Source organism: Mus pahari, chromosome 3 (genome assembly GCF_900095145.1).
Source record: "Mus pahari chromosome 3, PAHARI_EIJ_v1.1, whole genome shotgun sequence".
NCBI lineage: Eukaryota > Metazoa > Chordata > Mammalia > Rodentia > Muridae > Mus > Mus pahari.
In genome coordinates, this window is record NC_034592.1 from 136,212,088 (window position 1) to 136,225,938 (window position 13,851).

Consider the following 13,851-nt stretch of genomic DNA (forward strand, 5'->3'; position numbering starts at 1 on the left):
CTCCCCTCCCCTCCCCTCTCTCTCTTCTCTTTGGAAGAATGAGTGGAGTCCATGTGTTCACACACCCATCCCTTACCTGTCAGTCTGTCAGTGTGTGTGTGTCTGTCTGGCTGCACATCTTGGCTGTGTAACTCTGAGGTCAGCAGGGAAGAAGAGACCTTCTGCAGTCTGATCTCGGTTCCACTGGCTGCGTTGCAGGAATACGGGGTGGCGTGGCGGTCCCATTGAGAAATCTTTGTATTATGCTCATAGCGGGTGTGCAGATTTAATGTCTACTCAGACCGTGTGAACTTTCACTTTTCTCTGCATTTCACCAACACTTGCTCTTCCTGTGTCTGTCTGCCGTCTGTCTGAATTAAATGCAGGGCTTTTTATATGCTAGGCAAGTATGGAAATACTGAGCTATGTGTACCCATCTCATATTGCTGGCTTTTGCATATTGATTTTCTCCTTCCCCCTCCTCCCCTCTTTCTTCCTTCTTCACTTCTTTACTGTTTTTGAGACAGGGTCTCACGTAACGCAGGGTGTTCTTGAACTTGCAATGCCGTCAAGGCTGGCCTTCGAACTCCTGGTCCTCCTGCTTCCGTTTGCGAGCGCTGGGATAGCGGACCTCCACCACCACGCCTGGCTCTGCTCTGCTTGCTGCCACAGAGTGCTCAGACTGGCCTTGGTTTTTGTGTTCTGTATCTTTACCGAATTTCTTTACCATCTCCATTTTTGGGTGGTGTCTTTAGGGTTTCTGTGTATCAAACTATCGGATCAGCTGACAGTGCATTTACTCATTCTTTTTATTAGCGTGCCTTGTCTTTTCTCCCCCCTTGCCTGCTTGCTCAGGTTAGTCACCTTGTGGAGTAGGAATGGAAGCGGCATCCCTGCCTTATGCTGATCTGAGAGGAAGAGCTTTTATGATGATGAGGCTGAGGGTTTGCTGGCTCGCTGGTGCTGCCCTGCTGAGTGAGCCTTCCCCACGCCTAAGCACACCCGAGCTGGTGAGAGTTCTTATCATTGGAAGGGCACTGGGCTTTCTCAAGAGATTTTTCCTAGATGTACTAGAATCTAGGATGGCTTTGGCCTTTATCTTGTTAGTGAGCTATAGACGATGTGTGGCATGCCATACTCCCATCTCAGGGACAGCAAGTCACAGTCAGACTTTCTAGTCAGACGACAGTTCACTTTCTAGAACCACTGCATGGAATCACATATGTTTATTTGAGCTATTGCTTATTATTGACATTAATAGTTTATAATTTTTGTTTTTGTCTTTTTTTTTTTTTTTGAGACAAGGTTTCTCTGTGTAGCTCTGGCTGTCCTGGAACTCACTCTGTAGTCCAGGCTGGCCTCAAACTCAGAGATCTGCCCACCTCTGCCTCCTGAGTGGTGGGATGAAAGGTATGTGCCAACACCAACTGGGTCTAATTTTTTACTGTAAAAAAGAAAATGGATAAAATCTAAGGAAGACATGAACCTAACTTAATAGGAGATAGAAAATCTGGAGACTCAGGCTATGTGAATAAAGCAGGTAAGGGGTAGAGGTGGGGACGGAACGCTTCACTGAGGGACTGCGAGGCACAAGTGCCTTTGCAGGTGAATTTCCCTGGGTAGTGGAAATACAAACAACAGTTCTGTAAACTCTCCTGAGAGTCTCCTGGCTTCGTGAGACCTAAAAACCTTTTTGATTTTAGTTTTAGATGGGACAGTGGTCAGTTTTCTTTCCACAGCCCTTCTGTGTCCCGGCCCTATTTTTGAACCACACTTATATACCAGGATTTTGTATATGCTTAGGATGGTTTCTGAGTTCTCTGCAGTCTTCTGTTGTTGTTGGGTCATAGTTTGCATTAGTCTGGCTTACCATTCCTGTTTATAGCTGAAGAAATGTCCCTTCCGTGGTCTTGTTTTATCCTCAAACAGTTGGGGCTGTGGTGATGGCTCAATGGATACAATACTTGCTGCTTAAATTCAAGGACTGGATTTTGAATCCCTTGAACCCATCTGACAGCTGGACAGGCACTGCATGGGCCAGAGACTGGGGGTTCCTGGGTTAAGCTTGTTAGCTAGACCAGCTGAGATTGGCAAATTCCGGGTTCAGCAAGAGATCATGAGAGATCAAGGACACCAGAGGGTCCACTTCAGGCCTCCACCTGTGCCATTTACATGCATGTGCACTTGCATACATATGGGCCAAACACAGGCAAACATGCTAATACATATGTACATCACACACATGCATACATGCATACATGTGTGCACGTGTGCGCGCGTGCACACACACACACACACACACACACACACACACACACACGGTCTTGATCACTTCTCAGTTACACAGAGTCCTTTTTTCTCACAGTGTAACACCTTTCCTAGTGTAATGTCAGCTGTGTCCCCAGACACCCTGTGCAGTCTGTTCTTTCAATGCTTGGCTGAAGAGAATTAGAAGACATGCGGACTCACATCCTGGTCCATTACTTTTTAGCTCTGTGACTTCAGGCTGATTTCTGAATATCTCTGATTCTTCCTTCTCAGTAACGCGGTGGACATGCTCTGTGGCCAATAAGGTTGTGAGGTTCCAGTGAGACGGTCAATGAATACATAGGCTCTCAGCTCATGTGTCAGCGGTGGCAGGCTAATGTGAAGTGCCCAGAGCCGGTTCATTGGTTGGTGTCCAGGTGCCCTTCTTTGGACTCTGCTGCTCTGGCTCCTAGGTACCTGCTAAGCTTCCCAATGCTGCAACCCTTTGATATAGTTCTTCATGTTATGGTGATCCCCAACCACAAAATTATCTCATTGCTACTTCATGAATGTAATCTTACTACTGTTCTGAACCATAATGTAAGTATCTGATATACAGGATATCTAATAGGTGACCTCCAAAGGCATCTCCATCCACAGGTTGAGAACCTCCATGCTAAGGCATTTTCGTGAGTGATGTAAGTTACTCTCTACTGCCCCCTACAGGTTGTGGAAGGACAGACCTTTTCTCTGGTTCCCCCACCGCTTCTGATTACCTGGAGCAGCCACATTGACAGCGTGTCAGACATCCTGTATGTGGACTCCTTCCAGCTGGTTGTCAGTGCAGGCCAGGACCGGGACGTCAAGGCTTGGAGACTCTCTGGTGATGCCATAGGTATGGGTGCTGCTGAAGCATGGCCTTTTCTGTCTCTGTCCCTGACAGAACACACCTGGCATCGTCACCCTGGTGCCCTGTGGGGAGAAGGGTCTCACAGCTGCTCAGAGAATCTTGCAAGATGCCAAGCTGCCCGGTTGTATCCAAGTAGCCATCATCCATCCTCGCATACATCCACTCATCCACCCGGCTTGGCTTGCGTTGGTGAGCTTTAGAAAATTGTATATCTGGTAGAGTCTGTTCTTTTCTCTTAAGAAATAAGCATAAACCAGGTGGTGGTGGTGGAGCACACCTTTAATCCCAGCACTTGGGAGGCAGACGCAGGCTGGTCTCTGACGTGGAGGCCGACCTACAGAGTGAGTTCTAGGAGAGACCCTGTTTCAACCAGCCAACCAACCAACCAAACAACCGACCGACCATTCAAACAACCTCTCAAAATCAACCCCCAAAACAAAGAAAATAAGCACAGTTGTGGATATATGTATACATATATAAAAGCTCACAAGCTGAAAGTGTCCCAGTTTAAATGTCCAGAGCATACCTATACCCATCTGTACAGCCACCAGCTTTTCTGTAGGAAATACTACCAACCCAATTAAAATATGGTATGGGTTTGTTTTTTACAGTTATTTATTTATTAGGGGAAGCACATGCCGTGTAATGCACGTAGAGGTCAGAGGACAACTGTGAGAGGTGGTTCTCTCCCTCCACCGTGTGTGTGTTCCTGAAGCGGAGCTCAAATTGGCAGGTTTGGTGGCAAGTGCCTTCACACACTGGGCCACCTTGCCAGGTCCTGGCATTCTTTTTCTTTTTCTGTATATGTGTATGTGTGGCAGCATATGTGCAGGTGTGTACAGGTGTGTGCACATGTGTGTGTGGGTACATGTGCCTGGGTGCGCTCCCTTGTATTGGCCCAAGATCAACATTGGGGTCTCCACTTGCCCTCCACCTTATTCTTTAGCTGTCTTCAGACACTCCAGAAGAGGGCGTCAAATTTTGTTACGGATGGTTATGAGCCACCATGTAGTTGCTAGGATTTTATGAGCCACCATGTAGTTGCTAGGATTTGAACTCTGGACCTCAGGAAGAGCAGTCGGGTGCTCTTACCCACTGAGCCATCTCACCAGCCCCCTCCACCTTATTCTTGAGGCAGGGTCTCTCACTGACCCTGGAGCTCACGGATTGGCTAGGAGGGACTGGACAGTGAGCTTCAGGGATTTCCCTGTTTCCACACCCCAGCACAGAGCACAGTGTGCACTGCGGTATCGGCTTTAGTTTGCGTGGTGGGGATCTGACCCTAGTCTTCAGGCTTCTGTAGCAAGTACTTTACTGGCGGAGCCATCTTTCTGGACCCTGACTTGTGTTGTTGTTGTTGTTGTTTTTAATGATAGCATTTCACTATGATAACCCAGGCTGGCCTTGAACTGTGTCAGTCCTTTTGTTCTTTCCATACTGGGTCCCAGGTGGGCACCACTATTCCTGGCCTGTCTTCTAAATTCACAGATTGTTTTTTGGACTTTGTACATTCAGGATCATGTGATAAACTTTCCCCTGTTTTCTTTCTCTAAATGTTCAAGCTGTGAAATTCATCCCAACAATCTATGATGTTAGCTACACTTGCTTAGCCCTGAACTCTGCCATCTTACAGTGTCTCTCTTCTCCTCAGCGCCTGGTCAGTTTTTATGAGTTTATTTTAGACATGAGATTCTGAAGTTTGCCCTATGTCTTGCTCATTTCGTTGAGACTTGTGTTTTCAGAGTTCATCCCTGTTGTCATAGTCACAGAAATCTCTTCTCTTCTAAGACTGAAGAATATTCCATTATAGGCGTATTGCCTGAATTCATCTTTTGGTTGTTTACATGTTTTGGCCACTGGCAATAGTAGGCCAGATTGGCCCCAAATTTGCAATTCTCCTGCCTCTGCCTTCCAAATGGGTTAACTATGTGCTTTCAGGTTTGTTTTTTTGTTTTCGTTTTTGTTTTTGTTTTGGGGTAGGAAAAGAGTGTTGAGGAGTGTCACAGTGTCTTCAGAGTAGTTACCCTGGTTTTTAGTCTTATAAGGGCTCTGCTCTCTCTGCCTGTTCTCTGTCGCCTGGTTCCTGTCTTTCTGATAGCAGCCATGTTGACAAGTGTGAGGTGTATTCCGGCTCCCTATGTAGAGGTGCTGAACATCTTTCCGAAGCCTGCTGCCCATCTGCATATCTCATTTGGATAAACGTCCATTCAAGTCCTTTGCCTAGCTTACAGTCAGCTTTTTCTGCTCTTAGGCTGCAGGAATTACGTATTTTAGGGGTGAATCCGTGTTAGACGTATGGCGTCTTTTCCCATTTCATAGTTGCCAAGAGAAGCTTTTAGTTCCACGTAATCCTGCTTTTGCAGAGCTCTGCTAATCTGTTTTTGCCTTTGTTGTTGGTGATTTTGGAGTTCCGGCCAAGGAGTCATTACTAAGACCAATGTTTGAAGACTCTCCCTGGTCGTTTTCTTAGCTTGCTAAGATATGTTCTCGTGCGTTGCTTGTGTTCATGAGTGTGTTCTTGTGAGCCCGTGCACGTGGAGGACAAAGGCCTTTTGAATCAGACCCTTTCATTGGCCTGATGCTTGTCAACTTGGGTAGAGTGGCTGGCTGGCAAACCCTAGGGATCTGCCTGCCTTAGCCCCACCCCCACCCCATGCGGGGATGATTTAGTCACACACCTTTCAACCCTGGTTCTGGGAATTGAACTCCGGTCCTCATGGTTAAGCAGTGAACACTGACCTTGTTGATGAAGACATCTCTGAGCAGGTGGAAGAATTTGGCATTTCTGTTCACCAGGAATCCTGGCCAGGAGTTTTCTTTATGTGGCACCGTCGTCTGTGGCTCTGGTGTCAGAGCAATGCTGGATACGTGGCTTTTTTGGACTGTTTTGCTATTTTCCTGTTCTCCCTGAAGAGTTAGGGGACCAGTGTGACTCAGGGCAGGGGAACTTGGAGGATCTTTTGAGATTAAATACTCCTGATTTACAACTGGGGGCACTGTTACACAACTAGAAGTGGGTCACCCTGCTTCCAGAGCAGGCTTCGTGGCGAGCTCAAAACCACAGTTTACCAATAAACATTTAAAAAACGCAACATGACAATGAGGTTTTCCTGGATGTTGTGATGAGGTTTTCCTGGATGTTGTGAATTGATCCGGAAGGTGGCGCTGTCCCCGTCTCCCCTCCGGCCTCGTCTGAGCTGGAGGGGCTGGAGAGTGGATGTTGGTAGAGTGGATGTTGGTAGACCTGGCTTACCTAATCTTTGGGTATGTCAAAGTGGACTTGGCTGGGCTGCTTCTTGGAAGACTCTCTCTCTCTCTTGATCTCAGCCCAGCCCAGGCCTACAACCCCGAGTGCTCACTGCGCTCCTCACAGGGTTTTGCACATTTTGGATGGAGACTCAGTCCTGCCAGCTGCGGGGCTGGCGAGAGCTCAGCTGGTCCCACAGCTGCATCCTGGCGTCCAGGCCGAGCTTGGCTCTGAAAGCTTCGACACAGACCAGGAACTCCTGGAGAAAAGAGCGATGTCCAGATCAGTGTTTCCTGCAGACGTCTCTGTCATTTTTAGTTGCTTTTATATTTGTTGTGTTTTATACAAAGAGAAGGAATATATTTGGTGGAAGTGTAGTCAGGTGTGGGGTAAGGGGGTGCCCCGCTGGCCCATACTGAGGCATCCCTTCCCCTGAGGGACCAGCCACAAGATAGTATAGTATAGTATAGTATAGAATAGAGTTTATTCAGGGCATGGGGAGAGGAGTTGAGAGGGTAGTAGACAGAGAAAGGCAGAGAGAGAGAGAGAGAGAGAGGNAGAGGAGAGGAGAGGAGAGGAGAGGAGAGGAGAGGAGAGGAGAGAAGAGAAGAGAAGAGAAGAGAAGAGAAGAGAAGAGAAGAGAAGAGAAGAGAAGAGAAAAGTAGAGGCCGGCCATGAGCATGTAGAGAGAGAAAGGAAGGGGAATGGAGAGAGGGGGGAAGGGGTGAGAGGACGGAGTGGGCACAACAAGGCAAGAGAGCAAGAGAGAGCAGAGGGGACGAGCAGCCCCTTTTATGGTGAGCAGGCACACTTGATTGTTGCCAGGTAACTGTGGGGTGGAGCCTAGACAAAATGCTAACAATATTTGCTGCTATAGCTCTTTGGTAATGTCTCCAAAATGGGATTTTATAACCTGTATCTTTTCTTTTTCTTAACTTCATAATTCCATAGCAGGAGAATGGCCTGCCTTTTTATTTATTTATTGTGTGTTAGGGAGGGGTGGGTTCATACACACACACACACACACACACACACACACACACACAGCATGACACGCCCATGCCACTGCACACACGTGGTGATCAGAACTCACAGAAGTTGGTTCTTTCTCTATCACGTCAGTTTGGGGACTGAGTTCAGGCCATCCATGTCAGGACCATGTCTGACTTCTCTCTCTCCTGCTCCACCCCAGATCTCACCTTGACAGGTCCCAGCCATTTTATGCCCTTGTCATTTTGCACATAAGCTGCTGGGAACCTGAGTAAGGGTCACTGGGCCCTCTCCACAGTGTTCTTCCCACGTCAGCCTACATATAGCTTTTAGGACTGAGCTCCAGGTATTTCCTATGACTGGAGTCTGGCGAGTTGAGAGATTTGGTGTTGCCAGTGTGATACCTGGCAGGAGGCAGGCACTCAGCGTTCAGCTGAGTGGGTGGGGTGGAGGGGCAGGGCAGTGGGGTTCAGAGTACTGGTCCTGAACAGGGTCTGGTCTCATGACAGGAACATTTGGCCCGAATCTTTGGAACAGACTACAAGAGGCTGGGGTGACGGGTAAACTGGAGCAGGGGGCACGTTTGGAGAAGAAGCCTGCTACAACCGGTGCCACCCTGAAGCACTCCTTCCTAGAGATGGAGTGAGTTCCTGGAGCCAACCTGGGACTCCCTGACCCCGACCTGGCATGGCGTGAGAAGCTTAGGGTCCGAAGGCAACATGTGGCCCCATTCAGCCATCTCAGTGCCCAAACCAAGCAGTCGGGAATGTTGTGTTTTATAACAAGAAAGGAAAGACCAGGAATATGTTTGGTGGTGGTGCGGTATGGTGTGGGAGAAGGGGGTGCGCCTCTGCAGACCCAAGCTGAGGCATCCCTTCCCCCTGAGGTACCAGCCACACGGTATAGTATAGAATAGAATTTATTTAGGGCATGGGGAGGAGAGTTGAGGGAGTAGAGACAGAGAAAGGAGGTGGGGGGGGGCAAGCAATGATCACGTGGAGAGAGAGTGGGGAGGGGAATGGGGAGAGGGGGAAGAGGATGAGGAAACAAGAGCAAGAGGAGAAGAGAGCAAGAGAGTGAGAAGGGGCAAGCAGCCCCTTTTATAGTGAGTCAGGCACACTTGGCTGTTGCCAGGTAACTGTGGGGCGGAGCCAACAAGGAAGAACAGCCCAGATGGAGCCCTGCAGGATGGCACCTGTAGAGGTCATTACCACATGACGGGGGGGGGGGGCACCCAGGCCTACCAAGGTCCTGAGCAGACATCTGTGTGATATATGGGGGAGAGAGGTCTGTTCCTCAGGATATTGCTTCTCCTCTTCTCCTTTGGCTTCCTTCCCACCACCCACTACATTCTTATTATTCAAATTTCAAATGATTTCAGTGCCTTCACATTTTTTTTTTTTTAATTGCTGGGCATGGTTTTGCATGCCTTTAATTCCAGCAGTCAGGAGGCAGAGGCAGGCNNATCTCTGTGAGTTCAAGGCCAGCTTGGTCTACAGAGTTCCAAGACAGCCAGAGCTACAACAGAGGGACCCTGGCTCAGTTATTTTTTTTTCCCTCTCTATTGATGGCAGAGTTGTGACTCAGTGTCTCTCATGACAAGGCCTTCGGTTACATCTGATACCATCACACATAGGTCTAACCTTAGAGAAGCCACAAGGGGAGATGGATATGTAAATTCATAGCTGAGGTTCATCTGATAATTGTTGGGAATAGCAGTTGTTTAGAGGTTGTCCACCTGACCGGATTAAATGGGGAAGCCTTCCTAGGCGATATTGCGGAGTTGATTTTGATATGTGAGTAGGAGTTTTCCAGGAACCATGGCATCTTTATGGTTCCCGTGGTTTCATCAGGGTGAGCTTCTCTTGGGAGGGGCAGGCTTGTTGTGGGAGATTAGAGAACAAGGTGAGGCAGAGCTTCTCTGGGTGGGAGTGTTTAAATATCCTGCCAGGTCTCTAGTTGAACTCAAATGGAAGAAAACACAGAAAATCTTGGGCCAGTCCATCTGGGCCTTGCTCATGTTACACAGTGCTTGCTCAGACCTGGGGCCTGGGGGGCGGGGCAGGAAAGGTTGGAGAAGGTCAGACCCAGAAAGGGAAGCCCCTCTGCAGGAGTGGGGGGGGGGTAGGGGTGGGGCGGGCAGACGGTAGTGAAATGGGAGGCGCATGTTGTAAAGGAAGCTTTTCACAGCAAGGGATTGGCTGAAGCCCTGGTGTACCAGCGGCGAGAGCAGGCAGTGCTGATGGCCTTTCTGCGAGGGAGAGCAGAGAAGGAATCTGAGGCATGGTCCAAGCTGCAGCAGATGTCCCTCACATCCCCATGGACCAAAGTGTCTTCTGTTGAAGACATCGAGGAGAGCTGGACTCGATGGATCAAGGACAAGCAGGTGGGGACAATCTGGGGAGGGAGGAGGACCCCAGCTTCGGGCCACTCTTCTTACTTTGTGACTCCTGCAGGCAAGCAAAATTGTGGGAGCAGCATACAAGCCCAAGGTGCGTGTTCGGAACCCCAAACTCCTGACCTCCAGAGCACAGTTTAACTGGATGAGACAGCAGGTGAGGAAGCGAGGTTTTGCCTCAGAGATGCCTGGGCCATCGGAGGCCAGCAGACCCCATTCAGTCTGTGCCTTCTGTTTCCGGCATAAACCGGTCAGGCCGGGATGTCTTCTGTCAGCAGAGATCTTGTCTTTGAGAACACAGGCCACTGGACTTACGGAGGGGTGGTCCTCCTCTGGCCTTTTCTGTCTGTAGCCCCTAGGCACCATTATAGTCTTTGGCTACTCACTAACAGATTAACTGCCCCTGTACCCACGAGTGTAGAGGATAAAGTAGATGTGAGGTGTATGGATACACCAGGTGCACAAGTGGGGACACGCAGGAGTGGCTCTCTTAGGTGGAGAAGGGGAAATCAGAGACCTTAAAGGGCCAGTCAAACTCCACCACTTGCCTGCATAGACCCTGCCTGGCCTCTTCCACCTATGTGACTTAGGGCATCATGGGAGCTCTTATGATGCCAAAGACTACGTGCCTATTGTATAGGTTTGTATGAGAGGGTTCTTGAGGTTCCTCAAAGCTCAGCTTGGGGAGTGCTAATGAGAGACCTAAGGCAGGTCCAGGGAGCTCTGTGTCAGGCCTCACTTGAGGTCTAACTCATAGCTTTGCTTGAAAGTTCAGACAAGCCCTGGTGCCAGACCCATCTCACAGAAAAGTGTAAGGAGGGGAGAGCAGGGAGGTGGGCCTGCTGAGGGCTGTGCGGGAGGGGGTGCCACAGCTGGCATCTTTAGTGCAGCCCTGGCACTGGAGAGTTACTCCGCCTGGGAAGACCCGAGGGCACTTCCTTGCTGCAAGCCAGCTCTTGGTCTCCTGCCGGCTCCTGCAAGCGCTCACTTCTGGTTCTGCTCCCAGATCTCTCCTCAGGTCTACCAATGCCTGTCCTTCACTGACCTTAAGCCGATCCAACAGCCCGACTTCATGATGCACAAGGTCCTGGACCACGAAGGCCGGCACATCCGCTGGGTGGCCAGTGATATGCGGAGTGACATGGAGGCTTTCCGGGGTCAGATCCCCACAGACATGGCAGCCGGCTCCCCTGCTGCCACACACTCCTCCCTCTCCATGGTTTCTGTGGGTCAATCACCCTCCAACTGGTCTACCTCCCTGAAGCCCCTTTCCTCCACCTCCTTCCTCAGGACTTCATCAGCCTCTCCAGCCCATTCTGATTCTTCTACACCACCGCATACCTTGGGCCTGCCCCGAAGAGGTCAGAGACCCCAAGGCCAGATGTTATCTCCTTCTTGCAGTACCCGAAGCCTGGGAGAACCACCCTCATGTCCTCTGTGAGGTGGTGCTCCCACCTCGTGTGTTGAGGGTTCATTATCCTCTCTGTTCTGTAGCAGGGGACCTATAGGGTCTTGCACGTCCCTGGCTCACTCCCTGCCAGCCTGGGAGGATGCAGCCCCTTCCTCCCCATACTGCTTCTCTCTGGATAACTCCAGCTGCCTTGTGGCTCTGCACAGTTCTGGAGAAGGAAAGAAAATAAATATTCTCCTGTGTTAGAGTCCTACAGGTGACCTGGCTGGGCTCTGTCTCTCACCCTCATAGGTCCCTGCTATGCTGTGGGACAGGTCACAATGCCTGGAAGGGCCTTAAGCAGACAGAGAGGGGCCTGTACCTCCAGATTCCTGGGTGCTTTGACCACCATGCAGCAGGCCCACCCTGCTAGGGCTTTGTGTGGCATGACAGGTAGATCATATGGTAGGGATGCCCGATAGTTCAGCAGTCTGATTCAGCCTCACAGAAGTCATTCTGTGCTGAGTGTCTGCTTGTCCTTTGTCCCTGATGTCTGTCTTCCTTGGCCATCAGCCCCAGCTCTAGTTTGGAAGCTGCTCTGTGCTGCGCATCAAGGATATCTGAGTATGTAAGCAGATGGCTCCTACTCTGGATTTGAAGCCCCCTTCTTGGCCAGAAACACCTGCCCCAAGCTCTGCCTGCTCCATCCCTTTCAGAAGGCTAACTCTGGGCCATATGTGGAACCCTAGACACAGGAGATTCCATTCAAAGGCTGTGAAGCCTGAGGTCCCACCAACTTGAACAGGGGCCCTTTGGGGAACATGGCTTGTGGCTCTGGGCAGAGCAGAGTCATCAGAGGCCATCCTTGCCAGGGATGTGACACCAGACCACCTCCCAGCAACCCCAGGCATCAAGACTAGCAGAGCTGAGGCCTTCTTTGGAGCCAGCCAGAGGCAGTGGGCTCGAGGTTCAGCTGTAGCACAGGTAGGAAGGGCCAAAGAAACTAGAACCTCTTAGGCCTCAGGGTTTGGTCCGGATCTCCACAAGCCACAGGGCTGGAGGACCTAGGTCCCCAAGCTACTCACAGAGGGTCCCTTTATGTACATTTAACTTTTTATATGTGTTTGTGTTATATATATATATATATATATATATATATATATATATATATATGTGTGTGTGTGTGTGTGTGTGTGTTCTCATGTATGTAGGCACACATATGTGTGCCAGTGCTTGTTCATGTGTGCATGAGCACATGCAGCCCCAAGGTTGATGTGAGGTGTCTTCCTTCCTTTATATAGAGACGAGGTTGCTCACTGGTCCCAGAGTTCACTGATCTGTGGGTGCTGGGAATCTGAACCCTGGCTCCTATGCTTGCATGGCAAATGTTTTTACCACCAAGCCATTTCCCAGGCGCTCATGTGCATCTCTCATGTGTGGGATGTCCTGGATCCTGGGCCAGGTGTTGCGGGAGTGGGTTGCTGAGACAGAAGTCTGAAACTCCACTCCTGGCTAGCGTACCAGGTAGTCCTGGGGGCTTCTGAGCAGCCTCAATACCTGGGGGTGGCAGTGCTCTGAGGGAGACCAGCTTACACTTCAAGTCCAGAGTAGGGGCCATTTACAAGTCTACGCTAATAGATCCTTAAAACAAGGACCAGGGCCCTGGTGGCTTGTGCCTCTACAGCAGCCGGAAGTCATCTGCTATTGAGCAAACTGATCTTTGCAGCCCTTCCTTTCATGTGTGCAACCATATTCAGAAGTAACCATTAATTTAGAAAAATCTTCAGAGTTCTCTAGGACCTGTTCTTAACCTCTCTAGTGCTGCAACCCTTTAATTCAGTTCCTCATGACATGGTGACCCCCCAACCATAAAATTATTTTTGTTACTACTTCATAACTGTAATTTCAATGCTGTTATGAACCAATTTAAATATTGGATATGTAGGATATCTGACATGTGACTCTTTGGAAAGGTTGGTTGATCCCCCCCAGTGGTCGGTTGAGAAACACTGCGTTAGTGGCCCAGAACCAACAGAACATATATACAGGATTTATATATGGTTTTACTCAATATTGTTGAAGTAATCCAACAGCAGCCCACTCACACTCAAGGGAGCTGAGAACCTGGTAGCTCTTGTTAGCTGCTTGGTCCTTGAGGATGGGCGCCTCAGCAGGCAGAGTTGTCCAGCAATGGCTGACTTATAGCAGAGAGCCCAAGAACCCCAGTGTTTCCCAGTCATAATTTATCTCGAAGGGTTCCTGGAGAGCCACTGGCTCTCAACCCAAGCTGGAAGCCTGGAAAAAGCCGGTTCTAACATTAGCAAAGGAGCAAGCAGCAACAAACGGGAACGTAGCTCAGTGTGAGAGGGAAGAGGGAACGGTTTCTCTCTCCTCTCCTCCATCTGGGCAGCTGTGGAAAGGTGTCACTCACCTCTGGGGTGGACCTCCCCACATCAGTTAAGGCAATCCGGACAGCTCCTCACAGAGGTACCCATAGGGTAATCTAATGGAGACAATGGGCCCCTTCTACATGTGACAAGTTGACATTTAAAACAAACCATCATAGCCCATCCCTTGTCAACTTGTCACAGAAACAAATCACCTTAAAAGCCATAGCCTTCCATGCCTCGACCCCAAAGTCTCATGTTTATCTTATAATGTTTGTTTGTTTGTTTGTTTTGTTTTTTTTT

General features: G+C 49.5%; 1 protein-coding gene across 1 annotated transcript in view; it reads left to right on the forward strand.

Annotated features, from left to right (window-relative positions):
- Window positions 1-11,435, forward strand: part of Efcab8 (EF-hand calcium binding domain 8) — a 67,205-nt gene extending 55,770 nt beyond the window's left edge. Inside the window, exons 25-29 of the mRNA XM_029537026.1 lie at window positions 2,953-3,121; window positions 7,883-8,015; window positions 9,564-9,759; window positions 9,830-9,928; window positions 10,778-11,435. Of these exons, the coding sequence (XP_029392886.1) occupies window positions 2,953-3,121; window positions 7,883-8,015; window positions 9,564-9,759; window positions 9,830-9,928; window positions 10,778-11,212 (1,032 nt within the window). The 3' untranslated portion in view covers window positions 11,213-11,435. The remainder of the gene's footprint in view (window positions 1-2,952; window positions 3,122-7,882; window positions 8,016-9,563; window positions 9,760-9,829; window positions 9,929-10,777) is intronic.
- Window positions 11,436-13,851: the final 2,416 nt, after the last annotated feature.